At 36.7% G+C, this 22,508-nt stretch overlaps 1 protein-coding gene across 2 annotated transcripts in view; it reads right to left on the reverse strand.

Annotated features, from left to right (window-relative positions):
- The window catches only part of Abca3 (ATP binding cassette subfamily A member 3), a 271,865-nt gene that overhangs the window by 152,093 nt on the left and 97,264 nt on the right, over positions 1–22,508 (reverse strand). For both annotated transcript variants that reach the window (XM_067150289.2, XM_067150288.2), the window contains exons 8-11: positions 21,174–21,347; positions 19,491–19,672; positions 6,767–6,895; positions 245–365 (exon numbers count right to left, since the gene is read on the reverse strand). In XM_067150289.2, the coding sequence (XP_067006390.2) occupies positions 245–365; positions 6,767–6,895; positions 19,491–19,672; positions 21,174–21,347 (606 nt within the window). The remainder of the gene's footprint in view (positions 1–244; positions 366–6,766; positions 6,896–19,490; positions 19,673–21,173; positions 21,348–22,508) is intronic.

Below are 22,508 nucleotides of genomic sequence, written 5' to 3' on the forward strand. Positions count from 1 at the left end.
TATTTAACATTAACACCTCCATTCTCCATTAAAGATAACATTAATTCACGTAACATTTAACTAATGCTTATACAAACAGTCTGAGTAAAAGAAAGGAAATGATGTCATAAATTCATTAGTCTTTAAAGACAGCTTCTTCAATCAATTACAAGCAAAACAAAATGGCAGTATAAATAATTTTACAATTAAAGTATAGTGGAACATAGCTGCTTTACTTATGACTGGGCTCGTTTACCATATTTACCTGTTAGCATTGACATTGTTGTGGTCTTCCCAGCACCATTGTGGCCAAGAAGGACTGTTATTTGTCCTTCAAACATGTTCAGAGACAAATTATTCACTGCTTTCTTTGTTTTATCAAAAACCTGTAAATAAGAACAAGTATTTAGACTACCAGTGATCAGTTTCCAGGCCTTTAACATATTCAACTTAAGTCAGATAACTAAGGTGTTTGGTAAGAAAAATTTCATTATGCGTTTAGCATGTTAGGTTTACCAATAATTCTTATTTGGAGCTAATATCTTATGTGATGTGGTTTGCCATAATGGAAAATACAGTATATATGAATTTTTGCAATTACTACACTAAGCTTTTAACATTCAAAGACTGATCATTACTGCCTACTGGTCATGGTACATATTGCAAGGTGCAAGTATACTTGCATGCCTATAGGTCAGTAGTGTCTTTGATGTAGAGCCAGAGATACTCCTGAAGCTTATGGTAACTGGATGGGGACGGCCCACAGAAAATAAATGGTGGTTGGTACCAGGGTGCGAAATCGGAAAAAAAATGGTGGGGATGGGGGAGAAGGGTCATAGGGCTTAACTACTAGTGTTTATTTCAAATAGTATATAGGGGTATATACTTCCCTTCTAAGTAAATTACCCCCTCCCCATTAAAATGTAAATTTAAAATGTTTTTGTTTGATTTCTGTTGTTATAAAAAGAATGATGTTCATTGGAAAGTTATTCCCGGGTTTCAGATGGACTTGCCACAATGAAACATGAAAAATAGGCTGCATGTGCGGAGTTGCCACCACTGCGTTTTCTTATTGCTCAGGGCCTGGCAGTCATCCTATTATTTCTATCTTATCTGTATTATTGTTGATGTTTTTATGAAAATATGCACAGTAAAATACATTGATTTCAGTAATGTATGTGTTACATTTTCCTCATTTTATAACAAAAGAATCCCCCTGGGCAATTTTAGTGGGGGGGAACCTTTGAGAAAAAATCATCGGTGGGGGGGAAAACCCTCCCCCCACCCCTTCCCAGCGATTTTGCACCCTGGTTGGTACGCATGGGTATTGATGGAATGGAAGGATTACCTTTGAATGCAGGGCTGTTTTGCCATCTGTTATGTAAAAAAAAAAAAAAACAAGAAAAAACAAGGCATCAATGGTAAATGTGTTTGACTGTGTGCATCCCACAGAGGGCATACCACACCAGAAAACATGTTGTTCAGGAAATGGCCAGGAGTGAATGTGTTAATTTGTCTTTCTTGGACTAGTTAATAAACATCTCTTCAGCTATGTTAAATTTTAGTAGTACTTGAGATGTTTAATAAAATAATTTTTGTTTTATTTTTTACTTCCATTTCAATTTCATTCATTCAATATGTTATTTTATTTTATTTTATTTTATTTTACTCTCATTTTTGTTTACATTTAATTTGTTCAGAGAGGATGATTATGGTACCTAGCCACCTGAATTACATGTTTCATATCTGGGCATGTTGCAGTAAAGAACAATTTGAAAAGATCAGTATCTTACAGAAAAGAGCACTGAAAATACTCTTCAACTTACCCATCTTAACACCAACCATACAGGTCTACCAGTATTGTAATATGCTGTCACTAGATGGTCTTCATAAAAAATCTTCAGCTATTATGTTGTATAAATTGAAACCATATCGGATGGGTATCTGTTGAGAGACCAGACTAACGAATGGTTCATCGAAAGGGGGGTAGCAGCCTTTTGGTAGTTGCAAGGGCGGCAGTCTAGATAATTGACTGATACGGCCTTGTAATAATACTCAACATGGCTTAGCTGTGTTGATACTGCTACACCGCTGAAAGCAACGGGAAACTACAGCCGTAACTAACTCCCGAGGACATGCATCTCTCTCTGTATGAATGATGTACTGATGATGGCTTCCTCCCGGGTAAAATATTCCGGAGGTAAACTAGTCCCCCATTCGGATCTCCGGGTGGGGACTACACGAGAGGGGGCGATCATCAGGAAGTTGGATACTGACATTCTGCGAGTCGGAGCGTGGAATGTTAGAAGTTTGAATTGTTGTGGTAGGTTAGAGAATCTGAAAAGGGAGATGGATAGGCTAAAGTTAGATGTAGTTGGTATAAGAGAAGTACGTTGGCAGGAAGAACAAGATTTTTGGTCAGGCGACTACCGAATTATCAACACAAAATAAAACAGGGGAAATGCAGGAGTTGGTTTAATAATGAATAAGAAAATAGGGCAGCGGGTAAGCTACTACGACCAACATAGTGAAAGAATTATTGTCGTCAAGATAGACACCAAACCGATGCCCACCACAATAGTGCAGGTCTATATGCCTACTAGTTCAGCGGATGATGAAGAAATCGAAAGAATATATGAGGAGATAGAAGATTTAATACAATATGTAAAAGGTGACGAGAATTTAATTGTGATGGGAGACTGGAATGCAGTGGTAGGCCAAGGAAGAGAAGGTAGTACAGTAGGAGAATTTGGATTGGGACAAAGGAACGAAAGAGGAAGTCGGCTGGTTGAATTCTGCACTGATCATAATTTAGTGCTTGCTAATACTTGGTTCAAACACCACAAACGATGGCTGTATATGTGGATGAGACCTGGAGACACTGGAAGGTATCAAATAGACTTCATTATGATTAGGCAGAGATTCAGAAACCAGGTGTTGGATTGCAAAACTTTCCCAGGAGCAGACGTGGACTCTGACCACAACTTGTTGGTCATGAAATGCCATCTGAAGTTGAAGAAATTGAAGAAAGGAAAGAATGCAAAAAGATGGGATCTAAACAAGTTGAAAGAAAAGAATGTGAGGGATTGTTTCAAGGAACATGTTGCACAAGAACTAAATGAAAAGGCTGAAGGAAACACTATAGAGGAAGAGTGGAGAGTCAATGAAAAGTGAAGTCAGTAGGGCTGCTGAAGAAATGTTAGGAAGGAAGAAAAGATCAACTAAGAATCAGTGGATAACTCAGGAGATACTAGACCTGATTGATGAACGACGAAAATACAAGAATGCTAGAAATGAAGAGGGCAGAAAAGAATACAGGCGATTAAAGAATCAAGTGGATAGAAAGTGCAAGGTACCTAAGGAAGAATGGCTGAAGGAGAAGTGCAAGGATGTTGAAGGCTGTATGGTTCTGGGAAAGGTAGATGCTGCATACAGGAAAATCAAGGAAACCTTTGGAGAAAGGAAATCTAGGTGGATGAATATTAAGAGCTCAAATGGAAAGCCACTTCTAGGGAAAGAAGACAAAGCAGAAAGATGGCAGGAGCATATCCAACAGTTGTATCAAGGTAAAGATGTAGATAATTTGGTTCTGGAACATGAAGAGGCTGTTAATGCTGATGAAATGGGAGACCCAATTTTGAGGTCAGAGTTTGACAGAGCTGTGAATGACCTCAATAGGAACAAGGCACCTGGAATTGATGACATTCCCTCTGAATTACTGACTGCCTTAGGAGAAACCAGCATGGCAAGGTTATTTCATTTAGTGTGTAAGATGTATGTGACAGGAGAAGTCCCATCCGATTTTCGGAAGAATGTTGTTATACCTATTCCTAAGAAAGCCGGTGCTGACAGGTGTGAAAACTACCGCACCATTAGTTTAGTATCTCATGCCTGCAAAATGTTAACACGTATTATTTACAGAAGAATGGGAAAACAAGTTGAAGCTGAGTGGGGAGAGGATCAATTTGGCTTCAGAAGAAATGTAGGAACACGTGAAGCAATCCTGACTTTATGTCTGATCTTAGAGGATCGAATCAAGAAGGACAAGCCCACGTACATGGCATTCGTAGATCTAGAAAAGGCATTCGATAATGTTGATTGGACCAAGCTATTTATGATTCTGAAGATGGTAGGGATCAGATACTGAGAATGGAGAATTATATACAATCTGTATAAAAATCAGTCTGCAGTGATAAGAATCGAGGGCTTTGAAAAAGAAGCAGCAATCCAGAAAGGAGTGAGGCAAGGCTGCAGTTTGTACCCTCTCCTTTTCAATGTTTACATAGAACAAGCAGTAAAGGAAATCAAAGAGAAATTTGGAAAGGGAATCATAGTCCAAGGAGAGGAAATCAAAACCTTGAGATTTGCCGATGATATTGTTATTTTATCTGAGACTGCAGAAGATCTCGAGAAGTTGCTGAATGGTATGGATGAAGTCTTGGGTAAGGAGTACAAGATGAAAATAAATAAGTCCAAAACTAAAGTAATGGAGTGCAGTCGAACGAAGGCAGGTGATGTAGGAAATATTAGATTAGGAAATGAAGTCATAAAGGAAGTAGATGAATATTGTTACTTAGGTAGTAAAATAACTAACGATGGCAGAAGTAAGGACATAAACTGTAGACTAGCACAAGCAAGGAAGAGCTTTCTTAAGAAAAGAAATTTGCTCACTTCAAACATTGATATCGGAATTAGAAAGATGTTTTTGAAGACTTTTGTGTGGAGCGTGGCATTGTATGGAAGTGAAACATGGATGATAACTAGCTCAGAAAGAAAGAGAATAGAAGCTCTTGAAATGTGGTGTTAAAGAAGAATGCTGAAGGTGAGATGGATAGATCGAATCACGAATGAAGAGATACTGAATCGAATTGGCGAGAGGAGATCGATTTGGCTAAATTTGACGAGAAGAAGAGATAGAATGATAGGACGCATCTTAAGACACCCAGGACTTGTTCAGTTGGTTTTTGAAGGAAGTGTAGGTGGTAAGAACGGTAGGGGTAGACCAAGGTATGAATATGACAAGCAGATTAGAGCAGATGTAGGATGCAATAGTTACGTAGAAATGAAAAGGTTAGCACAGGATAGGGTGGCATGGAGGGCTGCATCAAACCAGTCTGTGGACTGATGACTCAAACACACAAATTGAAAAATGGACAAACTCATTCGAACACACTTTGCAACTTGAATTCTGATATACATTCATACAGTACAAGAGGATCTACTAAAATTCACTGTAAATCATCAAAGTCTACTAAGTATGGCACTAATTCTTTATGGCATTTCTCTGTAAAGTTTTCAGTAGCCTTCCTGAGCATATTCGAGAAGCCGCTAAATTTTACCCATCTTTAAAACCTATCTTGTTAATTTTCTAAAAGTAAAAATGCCAAGCCTATAGAGTACTGATTTAGTATACTGTATCACTGCTGTTCATATTTGATTTCTATCACTATGATACATTATTATTATTATTATTATTATTATTATTATTATTATTATTATTATTATTATTATTATTATTATTATTATTATTATTTGTACAGTATATTATATTTTTGTCCTAGAAGCTGATGTTCTCTAGTCTCCTCTTTGTTGCCAAATGTAATTAATTGTACTGCACCATTATGAGCCTTGGCTCAGGTGCCTCTTTTGAAATAAATAAGTAAAATAAAATAAAAATTAGTTGTACTTCTTCTTAATACAAAAATCACCACCACAATTCCTATCACCATTCATTAACCAACACTATCCCAATGGAGTTTGTGGTTCATAGAATTTTAAAATCCCATATATATTGGTGTGATGATAACGACTTCTCCACTAAGAAAAGAAAGATTGGAAATGATTAATTTTAAAATTAAAATAATTCCTTAATTATGGGAAGAGCATTATTTGTAACTAGATGTAATAAACAATGGATATTTCATCTCATGAATTCTGAATCAAAGAGAATTGCATGAAGTTTCACTTTAGAAGGCTTATTACTGAAATCAGATTTAAATATGCATTAATCTTTTTGAAGCATATGTTATTTTGAAGCAGCCATCATAATTTGCATTTGTTCAGACTTACAGTAGAACCTTATTAAGTAAGATCCCACTTAATTTGGATTTCTGCGTAACTGAGATCAATTTAGAGAAGCAAATATTAAAGAAAAAAAAAAAATTAAAGATTAAGAAACTTTGCATGATAATCAGAAAGAGAGGGAGAGAGAGAGAGAGAGAGAGGGAGAGGGAGAAATAATACTAAACAAACATTTTAGAAAATGAAAACACAGCTATGTGCAAGAAAACACTGCATGATCATGCTGCTTGCAATTGTTACTCTAAACTGATGCAGCAGAAGCTTACGAGCTATTTGTTCAAGAAGTAGACACCGTCGTTACACCTAGAAAAAACACATTGTGATAATGTTTCAGCTTAGAACTCTGACTAGAAAGGTCCAGTATTGCATGAACTATATCAACTAATTTTCATTCTAAGTGGTATATGTGCTGCAGATCAGTTGTTCTCACAACAACAACATGTGTTTTTCTATATGTTATAACATATTTGCAGTCTGAAAATACATTTCAGACATGGTCTTGTTCAAAACAAAGGAAATTTTCTTTAAGTATACTGTGTATGTTATGGATTTTCCCCACTATCTCTGGTTAATCCAGGATTCCATTCTTCAAGTTTGGCTCCAGTCTTAATTGTTCTGAATTTTTATCAAAGTTTTAATGTACCGGTACGAGTTTTACTTCAGTTCTTACTGTTACTGACCCGGTAATGATAATTATTCAAGTTACCTTTGTTAAGTTCTTGATCTCTATCCCAACTGGCAGATGACTTGGCTCCTTCTCATATGTTGAGCTCTGTTTGGTATCTGATGTAGAATTGTTAAATTTTTTCTGCGACACTCCACACCAAAATGATTTCTATTAGAAACATGAAGGTAGAGATAACAGTCAGTGTTCAATATCTGAGATATTTTGAAGTATAAATATAGCATTTCAAAAACATATTTATTATTCAACATAAACATAAACATAACTTGTGACTGGTAACATTTATTAGTTCATAAATAATATGTTCACTTATTTAGTGTATGGCTTTACAATATAATGAAAGAAAAACAAAAAAAGAAAGTTACAAATTAATGTCCTCATTCCAAGGTGGTGCAGCTCTTTTCAGGCCCACCCCCAATGGAGGTGGGATGCATGTACCATTTTTACCTCCTGAATCTAAAATATCTGCTATATCTTGCTGAAATCATATAAGTTGAGCCTCACAAGAATAAGCTTTCCTAAATCCAAACTGCCTTCTATCAAACCAGTTAGTAATTTCTCAAATGTGTTATAATATAATCAGAAGGAATGCTTTCCCAAAGCTAACATGTAACACACCTCAAGCTGACTGATCTGTAATTATCTGCTTTATGTCTAACAGCATTTACTTTGTACACTGGGGCTACAATTGCAACTCTCCATTCATTTAGTATAGCTCCTTCATGCAAACAGTAATCAAATAATCCCAGGTAATCCCAACACAATGTGTTTGGTATATCCCCGGAAATCTTATCAATCCCAGCTGCTTTCCTAGTTTTTAATTTTTGTATCTCTTTGTGTATGTATGTATGTATGTATGTATGTATGTATGTATGTATGTATGTATGTATGTATGTATGTATGTATGTATGTATGTATGTATGTATGTATTTAGGTATGTATATATGTATGTCCAGCCCTCATTCCATTTCTCTACGGGATCAGGTATCAAATGAGATGAATATTTATAGTGCCCTTCCTAATGTTAACCTCATCAGAGGAGTTAATGAAATGAAATGAATGGTGTGATATATGATAGTAGGAAGGGAGATGGTGAAACCTATTGCTGGCACATAGCCTACTCCTGTGGAATGGCACCAAGGTGTCTGCTCAAGTCTTTATATCCTTATCTGATGCACAAATCAACATCCACAGCATCATATGACCTCACTCCCTGTGAGCACTGTAGAGAAGTTTGGAATTTAATCCAAGCTTTTGGCATGCAATCTAGTGATTAGAAATTGCATACCACCACATTCCCTGCCCTGCTGGCCAACATTCTGATGGTGAAATTATTTTTCGACCAATGGGACTTTCATTCTTTCCAACCTGCACTTCCCCCTTAATCTCTTTATTTCTCTATTTTAATATAGTGCATATTTACCATTTCTTACTACCTTTAATGATACATGCCATTTTTCACAACCTTCAACAACTTAAGGAGACTGAATATGATACCCTGGAACTTTCAAAAGTTTTTTTGCCACAATAAATATTTCAAAAGCAATTGGTTCTCAACATTTTAATTGCTAAGCTTTGACCTTTTGTGGGAAAGGTGCTGAAAAGATGCTTCAAATGCTTGAACTTTGATGTCTTTGGAAGTACTGGAGGGGCAAGAAGGTACCTCAGCTAGCATTGATGAAGCTATTCATTCTGTTGAAGTAAAACTGAAAAAGTCATCTTCATCATCACTTAATTGCTTCCCGTTTGCTTCTTCCATGCAATGTAGTGTATACTGATTACTAGAATGTTACGATTACAATTTTATTTCAAGAAGAAAAAGTAAGTAAACTCGTGTCCTCATCCTGAGGGGCTGCAGCTCTTTTCAGGAACACCCCCAATGGAGGTGAGCTGAATGAACCATTTGAACCACATACCAGCTCTCCTGCCATTCTTAAATTTCTGGCAGTACCGGGAATCAGACCCCCGAGGATGGCAGTTAATAACACTAACCATTATGCTATACTATATTTCAAGAAGTAAATTATGAGTAAAAATAACATTTATTAAAAGTAATGATTGCAAGTAAAAATTACTACAAAATTACTCATTGCAAGTAATTTGATTATTTTTACTCAATTACTTCCCAAGGTTGATATCCAGGACTGTGAGGTTTTTCTGAATAAAATGAATGAAAATGAAACTGACATTTCAAAACCTAGATAATACCCATGTACAATGTGAGATAGTAATGTCCTCAAATTATAATTTTATAATTCTAGTTCTGAATATGTCAAATAATACACATAATACAAGTGAAATGGCCAGTGAGTGAGAAACAAATGATCTAACATGGTTTGACTTGCCTCAAGGAAGTACTGTTTACGAACACTGTTTTAATATCTTCGTCAACTATGTTACGTTCACAATACAGGCTTTTAGTTTGGAATCTCACAAAATATTAATGGATACCTTAGAGACTAAATTATGTAAAATATTCTTCTAATAAACTATTAGGAGTAAAGAATAAATTACGTGAAATATTGTCAACTTTGGGATAGTCAGGAATGTTACCAATCCGACTGGGTTATATGGGGAGTTGGGTTTTTCACCAGGAAAATAGGGAGAATCCTACCTAAATTGAGATATCTGGCAAACCTGCTCACATCTGTATTGATGCAATTATTTTTACTTGTCCTCATAATGTATGCTAAATAAATTGTCAGGTATGATCAGTCACCGATGATCTGCATTTTGGGCTGATACTCAGGTGGCAGATTTCCTATAAAAATTGTTTACCTAATTTTTTCTTAAACAATTTCAAAGAAGCTGAAAGTCTATCAAACTTTCCCTTAGTAAATTATTCCAGTTCCTATTTCCTCTTCCTATAAACACATATTTGCCCCAATTTTCCCTTTTGATTTCCAATTTTATCTTCATATTATCTATCCTACCTATAAAAGCTTTTGACTCAAACTTATTCATTGACTAATGCCATTCCACGCCATCTCTCCACTGACAGTTCTGAACATACCCCTTAGTCAAGCAGCTCATTTCCTTACGTACTTTAAAGTCATCCCTGCCAAAAGTTTACAAACACTACCGGTACTCTTTTGTTGGAAATCATCCAGGACAAATTGTGCTGCTTTCCTTTGGATCTTTTCCAGTTTCAGAATCACATAATCCCGGTGAGGGTCCCATAGACTGGAACCATGCTCTAATTGGGGTTTTACCAATGACTTATATGCCCTCCCCTTAACAACCTTACCACAACCTCTAAATACCCTCATAACCACATTAAGAGATCTGTAACCATCATTTACAACTTAGTTAATGTGATTATGCTAAAGAAGATTTATCATTTTCCACCAATCATAACTGCCTACTTTTTAAAAATTCCCTCAAGCCTCTCTTATGAACTTGAATTTTCACCCTGTTTTCGCATGATACCATCGTCTGTTGTCAGTCTCACTATGTTATCAAGGTTATTTTGCATTCGCTCACAATCCTGCAACTTATTTATTACTCTATACAGTAAAACATCATCTACAAAAAGTCTTATGTGTGATTCCATTCTTTACTCCTAGTCCTTCACTACTGGATCAGATAATGTTTCATCTACTGTAATTCTCTTAATCCTTTTTTTTTTTTTTTTTTTTTTTTTTTAAGAAATTTAACCTCCAATTCGATCACTCTTTTATCTAATATAATAGACCTCATTTTCGTTGGTAGTCTGCCATGACTCATTAGCAATACAGTCCATTTGACCTCAGTCTAAAATATCTCCAAGTTGTGCCTCAATGGAATAACCTTTCCTAAACCTTCTATAAAACTAGACATTATTTTGCAAATGTAGCCTATCTTATAAAATTAGAAAGAAAGCTTTCCCAGAGCTTACATGCAACACATCTCAAGCTAACTGGCCTGTAATTATTTGCTTTATGTTTATTGCACCTTCCTTTGTACACTGGGGCTACTATAGCACTTCTCCATTCATTTGATATAGCTCCTTCATGCAAAGAACAATCAAATAAGTATGGTACTTCAGATATGGTACTATATCCCAACCAATTGCCTTTAGTATATTTTGTGAAATCTTTTGCACTTCCAGCTGCTTTTCTAGTTTACAACTCATCTCTTCTTGTAAATATCTTTGTTATCAGAAGCAAATTTCAGTGCTTTACAGGTATTAGTTGCCTCCTCTATGTGGATGTTATCCTTATGTTCCACTATCTTAAATGCTGAATACCTTCACCTTTTGTAAATCCTCACATAAACACTCCCCTTGGTCATTTATGATTCCTTATTTATGATTTACGTCCTTCCTAGAACCTTTTTCTGTCTTTTTCCATTTGTTGCTAAAATTCATGTGACAGGAAATTATACTTGCCATCAATGTTATTCTTAGCTGACTTCTTCACTAAATTTAATTTCCTGTTAAGCACCTTCAATCTCTCATTACTTCTACAACCATTTCAACTCTATTTCTTCCTAACCTCACCTTCTTCTTAAAATCTTTATTTCTCTGTTATAACATAGAGGGACTTTACCATTCCTTACTGCCTTTAAAGGAACATATCTGTTTTTACAATCCTCCACAACTGCTTTAAACCTACCATAGGAAGATGGAAAAAGCCAAAATAAGAGAGAAGAAGTCCAGAATGATGGAGGTGAAGATAAAAGATCAGAAAATGGTGGTTTAAATTTTTATTTACCATTTTCCACCAATTATAATTACTTTTTTTAAAATTCCCTCATGCCTCTCTTATCCAGCATGTTTAGTAGGCCTATGTTTAACCCTAGAATACTAACATTACCTACAGTAGGAGTTACAGAAATACAAATCACTCATAGAAATTATGATTCTTTATATTTAAACTTTATGATGCTACAAATTAAAAACTGTACACCTTGAAGTAATGTATGCAGTCTCAAGAAGTACAAAGCTAAAATTCAACAATAAAAGGTCTGATTTGATTGTTAATTCATCACACAAAACACAGCAAATTTGCACGATGTTGGGCACACATAGCGTGGTGTCAGTGTCCACAGAAATTGGTCTTCATTCTTTTTAAACGTGATAGGCATACTGCACAAACTGTTCTCTTTGTCTGGGCTGGAACCCCATTTCCAGAAGGCTCATTTTCACCAAGGATGTTTTTGATTGTTGTGTGAGTTGATTGCAGCAAATTTGGGATACTGCTGCATTTCTCCAACCATGGTTGCATCAGAGCACTGTGCAAGCCAAGCATAAATTTATGCCAGCTGAGGGATTTCTGTTTCATCTGTTGTGCACTGTGACAATAAATAACCCATGAATTGATACATGCTGCATATATAATCCCATAAAAGACACACATTGGCCACATCGTGTTTTCCTGCTGGAGTTCATGGAGTAACCACATTTGGTCGAAATTATCCTGTCCAGATTGAGTACCAATATAACAGTTTATAATTTTGTTTTCTTTTTCTTTTCTTCTGGGGATACAGCAGCCCCTTCTTGTATCATGGATAGTAAAATTACAAATTTCTTAGATTTAGACATGAATGACACCAGAGTTTTTTCTCTGTCAAAACAGAAAATATGTGATGCTTAGTACCGGTAGCCAACATATCAGGAGGAATTTCCCTTTTATTCATCCATAAATTTCCTACAGTGATTAACTTATAGGGTTTATTCATTAACTCATCTGCCAAAGGAATGGATGTGAACCAATTATCTGTCATCACATTTCTGTTGCTCCCATGAATTGGTTTTGTAAGTTCTTTGAAAAAACAAAGCTCACCGAGTTAAATCCCACCAATAGTTGTTCCCTACAACATACAGCATAGCATTTATCGTGTACTTGGTAGCCACATAGCTCATTATTACTAACTTTATTCCATTCTTTGTTGGATTGTTTTGAATGAACGTATGAAATTCGCAACAACCTCGAAAAGCTAGCAGCTGCTCATCAACTGTAATGTACGAACCAGGAGTGTAATAACGGGAACAATTTGTGATGAATATATCCTATATCTCTCATATGTGCGTAAAGGGATCATTTTTTTGGTGTCGGCCCTTGTACCTTTATCATCAAAACGCATGCTGTCTAATAACTCATATCTGTCCTTTCTGCAAGTTGCTTTGTATACAGAACCACACAAACTTGTGTCAAACATTTCATCAGTTGGCAGATGATTGTCTTTGAATGCAGCAGATAAAATTAATAGCCCAACTATGCCCCTCACCTCATCAACACAAGTTTCAGATATAGCTAGCTGCAATTGAGGAGTTGGATGCAATAACAGCGTAAGTAGACTTACGTTATTTTGACAAACAGAAGCTTGAAGTTTATAAATGTTCTGAGTTAAAAGTAATATTAAGAAGCAACATGAATTTCATTTAGGGACATTTAAAAGAGCCAGGAAATGTATTTCCCAAAGAATTTTATTGATCTGTTAGCTAATAAGAAAGACAGAGTTATTTAAAGTTTCATTTTATACGCTGTTATTGCATGAAGAGCAGGAATATTATATTTTCCCATACACCGGTATTGATCAGGGAGTTAGGAAAGCATGATCGACCACTATAGAGGAAGAGAAGTGGCAGTTTATCCCACCTCAGTTCTCCAAAATGTCTAAACTTACCAAAATTAAGAACAGATTCCTAAAAAAAAAAAAAAAAACTAAGAAATGTAAAACCATAAAGTTTATTCTTTATTTAATATTCACCTTTTTCCTTCTTTTGCATGAAGGGTCGAGAGGATTTTGTTACAGCACTCTCTCCAACTATGGTATTAGGCTACGGTAATTGCCCCCCCCCCCCCCCCCAACAAATAGTTGAAATGTTATAAAATTAGTAACATTCCTTTCTGAACAACTTTTATTCCTATATTCATTTACAAAATGATTCTCTAAACCTAAAAGAAAAGAAAAGAAAAGGAATAAAAAACAGATCACTAAGTATATAATTGGTATTTAGACATTGTGAGTCTTACTTGTTTGAAATACTCAAATGCATCATTGATCAAAATCAGGATGATTCATCTTCACATGCTGCATTAGCAGACTCTAGGGAATCATTACACACAGACATGACTTTCACATACCCCTCAATATTCAGTTTTTAAGTATTTCATCAGTGAAATAACATCAACCCTTTTGTCTGCTTTTACACTACACTTTCTTACATCATGTAGCCTCAAATCATTAAAACTGAGAAAGCTATCATTCCTCTTTAAGAAGATAAATGGCACATAGGAGTGTAGGCCTATGACTCTGATACAACACCATTTTGGTAATAAAGTCACACAAACTTCTGTATCATGAAATTGTTGCTTTTAGCAGAGGGCATTCTTAGAAACATAGGTCAAAGTGCTGATACCCAGTCTTTTATTAAATGTGACGCCACAAAACCTTCTCTTCTACTCGGTGACATCTTCTTCAGCCAGAGAACTGGCGGCAACTGAACGTGCCACTCGTGAAGCATGCATCATGCAATAACAGCGTAGCGCATGGTACCAGTTTTAGTGAGCTCCTGACCTCTAGCGGCATCCTAGCGAACTAAGACCTGGACTGGGTTGTAGTGAAGGGACCTGGAAATCTGAAAACAGTATTCATGCAATAACAGCGTAAGTAGACTTACACTGTTATTGCATCTAGCTCCTCAATTAACTTTGAGTATTTAGTTTGCTTTCTTTGCATTTCCTCATTGGTATTTTTAACAATGTTCTGTCATTTTTTATCATTTATAAATGATGAAAAACCGTCTACTGGATCTTGGGCTTCTCTTGCTTGCCCTTTGTGTCCTTGAATGAAATGCACAATGTTCCTTCTAGCTGTTCTGGTTGCTAAAGAATGTGGTATTATGGTCCAACAGTGGCCATTCTTGGGTCTGAAATAAGATTTTGAAGGTATGATTACGGAAGAATGACTTGGACCAAAGAGGCATGCTTGCGGATTATTTTCACATGAATTTGATGCTGGCATTGGAATAGTCTTCATGTCATCTGCACCATCTGGGTGTGTACTAGATAACTGAGCAATATACCTCTTCTTGACAGCAGGTTCATTGTCACTGGAATTTTCACAACTAAAATCAGACAGAATGTATTCATCGTCCAAACCACTGTCTTGAAATTCAGGACTACTAGTCACAGATACTCATGTAGCAGCAGGCCTCAAGCTCCCTACCCATTTATTTTCAGAATACTGCTGCAAATCGTAAGACAGGTCTGCACCATGCACTCTGTCTCAATCAAGTTGAAACCTGTATGTTGAAAAAGTTTCAGAATCTGCTTCATCACTGGAGCTACCAAAATCCTGTTTCATAACATTGCCTCTATTTTGGCAGAAGTGATAGAATTCTTTCCATATTATCTTGAAAAACACTTGGAGTTGATTTAGTACTGTTTTCAAGAAGACTCTATTCAGAAAAGTGAAGGAAACCTCATTTCAATCTCAAACAACAAAAACTTGCAGTAATACTAACATGTCATAAATTTTACGACTACACTGAAATGTCGTATGGCTTTTAGTGCCGGGATATCCCAGGACGGGTTCGGCTCGCCAGGTGCAGGTCTTTCTATTTGACACCCGTAGGTGACCTGCGTGTCGTGATGAGGATGAAATGATGATGAATACAACACATACACCCAGCCCCCGTGCCATTGGAATTAACCAATTAAGGTTAAAATCCCCGACCTGGCCGGGAATCGAACCCGGGACCCTCTGAACCGAAGGCCAGTACGCTGACCGTTCAGCCAACGAGTCAGACACGACAACACTGATACAATACTACTTTTCAAAACAACTGGGATCACGGATAAACACTTCCAACAATGCAGCTTGCTTCCAACTGAAGGTAGCGAGGCGTTTAGTGCATAGGAACTTCCGGTTTTGGAGCAGCAGGCTATGTTGCCAAACTGCCCCGTGTTGTTTTCCTAGCCTTTTCTTAAATGTAATGCACATTTGTGTGCAATTTCTTCTTATTAAAAATAATGACAGGTTAGTATTCTAGGGTTAATAGACCTGATTTTACAGCCTTCCTTTCTATCACATTTAATTTTAACTACTACTAAAACAACTTCATGATAACCATCTTTCACTTAAGTTTCTTTATAGAGCTCATCTGATTTTATCAGCACCACATCGTGTATATTCTTCCCTCTAGTTGGTTCCATTGCTTTCTGATTCAGCTGTCATACCCAGATTAACTAATTTACCATTTATTGGTCATACTTTCTGTCATTTACATTATCATCCTAGTTAATATTTGGTAAACTGAGATTGCCCATTAAAATCATGTTGTTCCCCTCATAACTGATTATCTTATCAAAAAATTCTGAGTCAGAATTTTATTTTCCAGGGCTGTACATTGCACAAACACCAAGTTACTTATTTTATTTAGAGATGAGCTTTGCTCCTAGAATTTCATATTTCTCATCTTTAATTTTTTCCTAGTTTAAATTAATTCTTCTTTTTTCAGTATGAATAACTCCCTCTCCTCTTGATTCTATCCGGTCTCTATGAAAAAACACTCCAATTCTGGGAAAAAATATGCATACCTATAATACCACTTCTCAGCAATGATTCAACTCTTAATACAATATCTGGTAAATACCTGTGTATATACTGTATCCATTAAATTTTGTAATTCTATTCCTTTCTTTATAGTACTTCTACAGTTTGATGCTAACAACTTTCCAGCTACCTATAGTCCGATCATTGCTCCCTGAACTACTCTTTTTCCCTGAATGAATGTACTTACCTATAACTATAACCCTTCTAAACAAACCTCCTAACCAAAGTGATTCAATCAGTCACTACTGATCTGCATCTAGAGCAGTCACCCAGATGGCAGATTCCCTGTGTGTTGTTTTCCTAGCCTTTTCTTAAATGATTGCAAAGAAATTGGAAATTTATTGAACATCATTGAACATCTCCCTTGGTTAGTTATTCCAATCCCTATATTGAACATCTCCCGTGGTTAGTTATTCCAATACCTATATTGAACATCTCCCTTGGTTAGTTATTCCAATCCCTAACTCCCCTTCCTATAAATGAATATTTCCCCCAATTGTCCTCTTGAATTCCAACTTTATCTTCATATTGTGATCTTTCCTACTTTTAAAGACACCACTCAAACTTCTTCATCTACTGATGTCATTCCATTCATTCATTCATTTCAAGTGAATGCTATCTGGTTTTTCATTTTTTTCTTTCTTTTTACAAGTTACTTTACGTTGCACTAACACAGATAGGTCTTATGGTGTTGATGGGGATAGGAGAGGGCTAGGAGTAGGGAGGAAGTGGTTGTGGCCCTAATTAAGGTACAGGCCCAGCATTTACTTTGTGTGAAAAAGGGAAATTACTGAAAACCATCTTCAGGGTTGCTGACAGTGGGGTTCGAATCCACTATCTGCCGAATGCAAGATCACAGGTGCACGCCCCTAACTGCATGGTCACCTTGCTCGGTAAGGCCATCTGAGTGAGGATCCTTATCTCCTACCCATCTATTAGAACCTACAAATCTCACTCCCAGTTTTCCACCTATCTACTCCATAGTCTCATTTAAATCTGTGATTATTATTATTATTTAGCGTATGGCTTATACAGACATAATCAGTAATATACATATATACATATTTACAGCTGAGAAACAAAGCAACTTGTGCTTCACAATTGAATGTCTAATTCTTCGATCCAGCGTGCAGCATCCGGAGTTAGCAGCAGGAAGTCATCCTCATCACCGTGATAGGCTCGAATCCTACATTCCCTGACGATATGACGAACAGTCTGGTGTGGAGCTCCGCAGTCACAGTCTGGGTTAGGTAGCTTTTTCCACTTATGGAGAGCGGCTCTGCACCGACCATGTCCTGTTCTGATTCTATTCAGGGCAGTCCAGGTCTTGCGTGGTAGGTGGGATCCACTTGGAAGTCTGGGACCTGAGAAGAAGGTATGAAGGCGCACATCCGTTGCTGCTTCCCATCTACTTTTCCACTCATCAAGAGATTTAAAATCTTTAGCATCCATGTTAGAGGCATCACGCAGAGTTGGATGGCGTGATTTTAGTCTGTTAAGATTCAGAAGTGGCAGGTCACTATTCACGGGTAGACTAGGATTTCTTGAGATCTTGTGAAATTCCTTCATAAGGGCATTAGATCGGCGTAGATCAGGTGGCATTATACCAGTTAGCAGTGGAAGCCAATGAACTGGAGTAGATGTGATTGCGCCAGATATGATGCGCATTGTGGTATTAAGCTGGGTGTCAACAAGCCTTGTATGATGACTGTTCATCCAAACAGGTGCACAATACTCGGCACTTGAATACACCAAACCCAGGGCTGAAGATCGCAAAGTGGTTGCTGAAATCTGTGATACCTTCATTCAGCAGCCCTTCTACACAGTAACCCATTAATCACGATATTCACTCCGCTCCTCTTCACAGGAAGTTAGTGTTTAGTTTAATTTTTATTTCACTTAATCATTGAATGTTTATTATTTCACTAATTTAATTCACTGTTCAGTGCTTCCTAATAGAATTTCACAGACATCACTATATGTGTAGCCATCTAATCCATTTACACGCAGTGTTGGCACGAGAATGAGAATATATTAATTAAAGATTACTGAGCAGTGTGGTTGCATGTGTTCATGTGCTACAGCTGTAGAGCCAAGCTCTGCTTTCAGGAAATGAGAAGGTTCAAACCTCACCATCAGCTGTCCCGGGAATGGTTTTTCTGTGATTTTTCATTTTCACTTCAAGGCAAATGCCAGGACAGTTCTTCTTATTCATTGATAGACCACAGCTGATTCCTTCTGTTTCCTTACTGGTACCCAGTTTCATTCACCAACATTCATTACATCTTCATCAGCTCTCCAACTGAGGTTGGCGACAGGAAGTTCATTCAGCCATAAAATTATGCCATGTAATTTCATCTCTACTCATCCCTGGCCCCATATCATTAAACGGAACAACTATGAGGTAGACATATGTTAATTAAAGATTGCAGTATATTACATTCCTGTTTTCAATAATTGGGTGAAAAAATGTAAAAGAACACCATACAAGGCATTTCATACCCATTGTTTTCTTCTTGTGCCGACAACAGTACTAAATACAGCAGTGCTATCAGAGACTACACTTCTGCATTGACAGCTCTTGCCATGCATGCCTGTGGTTGAGGTTAAACATTGAACTGTTTGTGGAGGTGAAAAAAGAATTATGCACTGAAGTCGCCTTTAAACAAGGTGAAACATGCGTGCTCAAAAATAAAATGTTAAGTATTAAATAGTATTATTGGCTGTAAGAATATTAATTTTTATTTAAGAATACACTATTCTGCCAACATTAGTTCTAAACAGCCTTAGACTGGGAGAGTTGGGCGTGCAGTTAGAGGCATGCAGCTGTGAGCTTGCATCTGGGAGATAGTGGGTTCGAACCCCACTGTTGCCAGCCCTGAAGATGGTTTTCTGCGGTTTCCCATTTACACACCAGGAAAATGCTGGGGCTGTTACTTAATTAAGGCCATGGCCACTTCCTCCCCACTCCTAGGCCTTTCCTATCCCATCGTCACCATAAGACTTATCTGTGTTGGTGTGACGTTAAACAAATTTGAAAACAAGAACCAGCCTTAGAAACTCCTGTGTTCAGAATGATTTGCACACTTCTCTACACAGAAATATTATTAGTACTCATTAACCATCTGCTGTAATAACATGTTACTATACCTATTGTCAAGTTGATCAGTATCATAAATAATATGAATTTATAAAGCTTTACCTGCAGGAAGAAATACCATGGTTTTGGTACTCCATAGTCTCCAGGGAAAACAGCTTCCACATATACAGTGATTAAAAGGTATATGAATGAATCTAAGATCAGCATCAACAATATGTAGCCAATAACTAGGTCATCATCCTGGCTAGCTGGTGACCATATATCATCCCACTGCAGACCTACACCTGAAATAGATTACTATTGTATATGGTCTAGTTTTATTTGTAGTTGCTTCTTGGACAGGAAATAAGAGAATGCTCACAGTTGGAATTATCTTCATCATTCCCCTATTTTGCTGGTAAAATTTACATTTTATGACACAATTATGACAGCATTACCAGCATTGACTAATAAGAGTTATGGTTAGACAGATATCATGTAAGCACACATGGTTAGAGTGCATGTGCATACATGGTAAGTCACTGCCTTCTGTCGGAAATTTTTAAAAAATGTGCTGGTAAATCTACTGAAATGAGGTTGACATATAGCATTTTTAAATACTAGTAGACTGAGCTGAATCAATCAATCAATCAATCAATCAGAAAGATATATTGTTACTGTTACATCATAACTGACCAAAAGAGAAAGCGCTGAGTGAGGTGAACTGTTTACTAGCAGTCAAATAAGGACAAAGAGAAGATATAAAGAAAGAGTGACTTACCAAGGCATTTGCACCATGGTGTGTAACAACATAAAATGCAGCTTCATCATTATAAAAATAGGAAGCAATATTGTGGTGTAGAAAATATTGCACATGCTTGATTTTTATCATTGCATTATAGTCGAACCTCAATATCTCGAACCTCCATTACTCAAGTTTTCAATATCTTGAAATAACTTAAATTTCCTGGATGTTTTTCCTATTCTTCACTTGTATTTATTTCTCTATCATTGTACTGGAAATGTGGTTACATGAATTTCTCGCTGTAACTCAAATTTTGTGCAAAATTAACTGTGCAATACAGCATATGTGGTTTGTGAGGAACAGTTAACAAGTAAAGAAAGGGTTACAGTGATGCTTGGAGCTATTACGATGGGAACCAAAATTCTAAAACTTCTAGTGATCAGAAATTCGGCGAATCCTCGCTGTTTCTCGGGTGTGAATTCATTACTGGTCACATACGAAAACAACCCCCGAAGTCGCGGATGACAAACTTCATTTACGAATCTCGGCTGCGTAGTATTGACGATAAGTTTTAACGTGAAGGGAGGAAAGGTTAACCGTAACAAATAGAAGAGCCTAATGGATTTTTTCCAAAGGTGTTTATGGAGGTATGTTTCTTGTTTCACTGCTGTATGTACTGTATCCTGTCTTCTACAAATTTACTATAATAAGGGTTATAATTAAAATGATAAAGTAAAATAGAGTTTGTTTGTATATTTTTAAGTACTATTAAAAATAATGTATTCAGTATAAGCCCATAGATACATATGATTCAATTATATACTATAACTCGAAATAAAATTTAGCTCCCAAGGTGATTCAAGATATCAAGGTTCCACTGTATTACGTTAAATTTGTGTGAAACCTTTCTTTACTTATTTCATTCAGTTTGTTTTATGGCATGTGTTGTGTGCTCATCAAAATAAATTGATTTGAATTATGATTGTAACTGAATGAAATATCCAACTAACTAATTAATGGTTTTCTATTCCTAGAATTATACTATCTGAAAATATACTTACCAGTTCCTTCAAACATGATTAATAGCTGAAATCCATATGCCATTGCTGTGTTGGAAGCCAAGCATGCCATCACCTTACTTGTCAATGGTGTGTTCTCATAATCTTGTTGCATAAACATGTATGGTGCATAGGACAAAAACCATGCTACACCAGCAATAGTGGCTGCTGTGTTTGCTGTGAAGGCAAAATAAAGTAACGTTAGTAAAACTTTTCGTTTTTTAAAATGAAATACTATAAATGTCCTTTCCAGTTAAAACAATACTGGTAATTTAATTTTTTGACTGATTAATTTAATTGATTGATAGTAGGAGGCTATGGATTTACTGAGTGATTTCAGTCAAGCAATATCTCTATTGAAATTGACCAAACTGTGCTTCGTTTGGCAATGATCGACTGATTGCGTGGTTTGTGTATGTGTTATACTCGTTTGATTGGGTTGTCTGTCGTGGATGAGCTTTATTAAATTCTTAAGTTTTGCAATGAACAAGATGGCAGCCATCTTGTTTATATTTTCTTGCTGTCATTGATTGTATAAATTCTTGCTATTATTTTTTTTTTTCCTATTTGTTTTATGTCGCACCGACACAGATAGGTCTTATGGCGACAATGGGACAAGAAAGGCCTAGGAATGGGAAGGAAGCGGCTGTGGCCTTAATTAAGGTACAGTCCCAGCATTTACCTGGTGTGAAAATGGGAAACCACGGAAAACCATCTTCAGGGCTGCCGACAGTGGGGTTCGAATCCACTATCTCCCGGTTGCAAGCTCACAGCTGTGTGGCCCTAACCGCATGGCCAACTCGCCCAGTATGTTAATTCTTGTTGGTGCCTCCCAAAGAAATATTCCGTTAGTGAACACCACATAGATGATGTTTGCACCATCTAACTTAGGGAACAGTAACCATTTTCACAAATTTGTATGCCTGTGTCACATATTTCCAGTATATAATCAATGTTTTAAATACTGGCACCGGTAGTTGTCATTAGTTATCCTTCATTACTGTCTGTGCCAAATTGGAAGATAATGAACAAATTGTTTGCTGTCTATGTAGGAAAAGAGGTTCTACATGCAATTTATTACTTCTCTGTGAGCTATGTCATTCATGGATCCATGGAGTTTGTGTTGGTGTCTATGATGAGGAGTTGAGTCTCTTACTGATGTTGCTGCCACATGGGTATGTCCATCTTGCAAAGTACTAAGAAATTCCCAATCTTCTTTTATCAGTGGAGCTGAGTTAATAATAAACTGTCCTCTCTGTGATTAATTTTTCAAAGTTATGAGAGGTCTTCATATTCATTGGTCCAAAGCTCAATAAACCTGTTATGGAAGATGGTATG

Source organism: Anabrus simplex, chromosome 6, assembly GCF_040414725.1.
Source record: "Anabrus simplex isolate iqAnaSimp1 chromosome 6, ASM4041472v1, whole genome shotgun sequence".
NCBI lineage: Eukaryota > Metazoa > Arthropoda > Insecta > Orthoptera > Tettigoniidae > Anabrus > Anabrus simplex.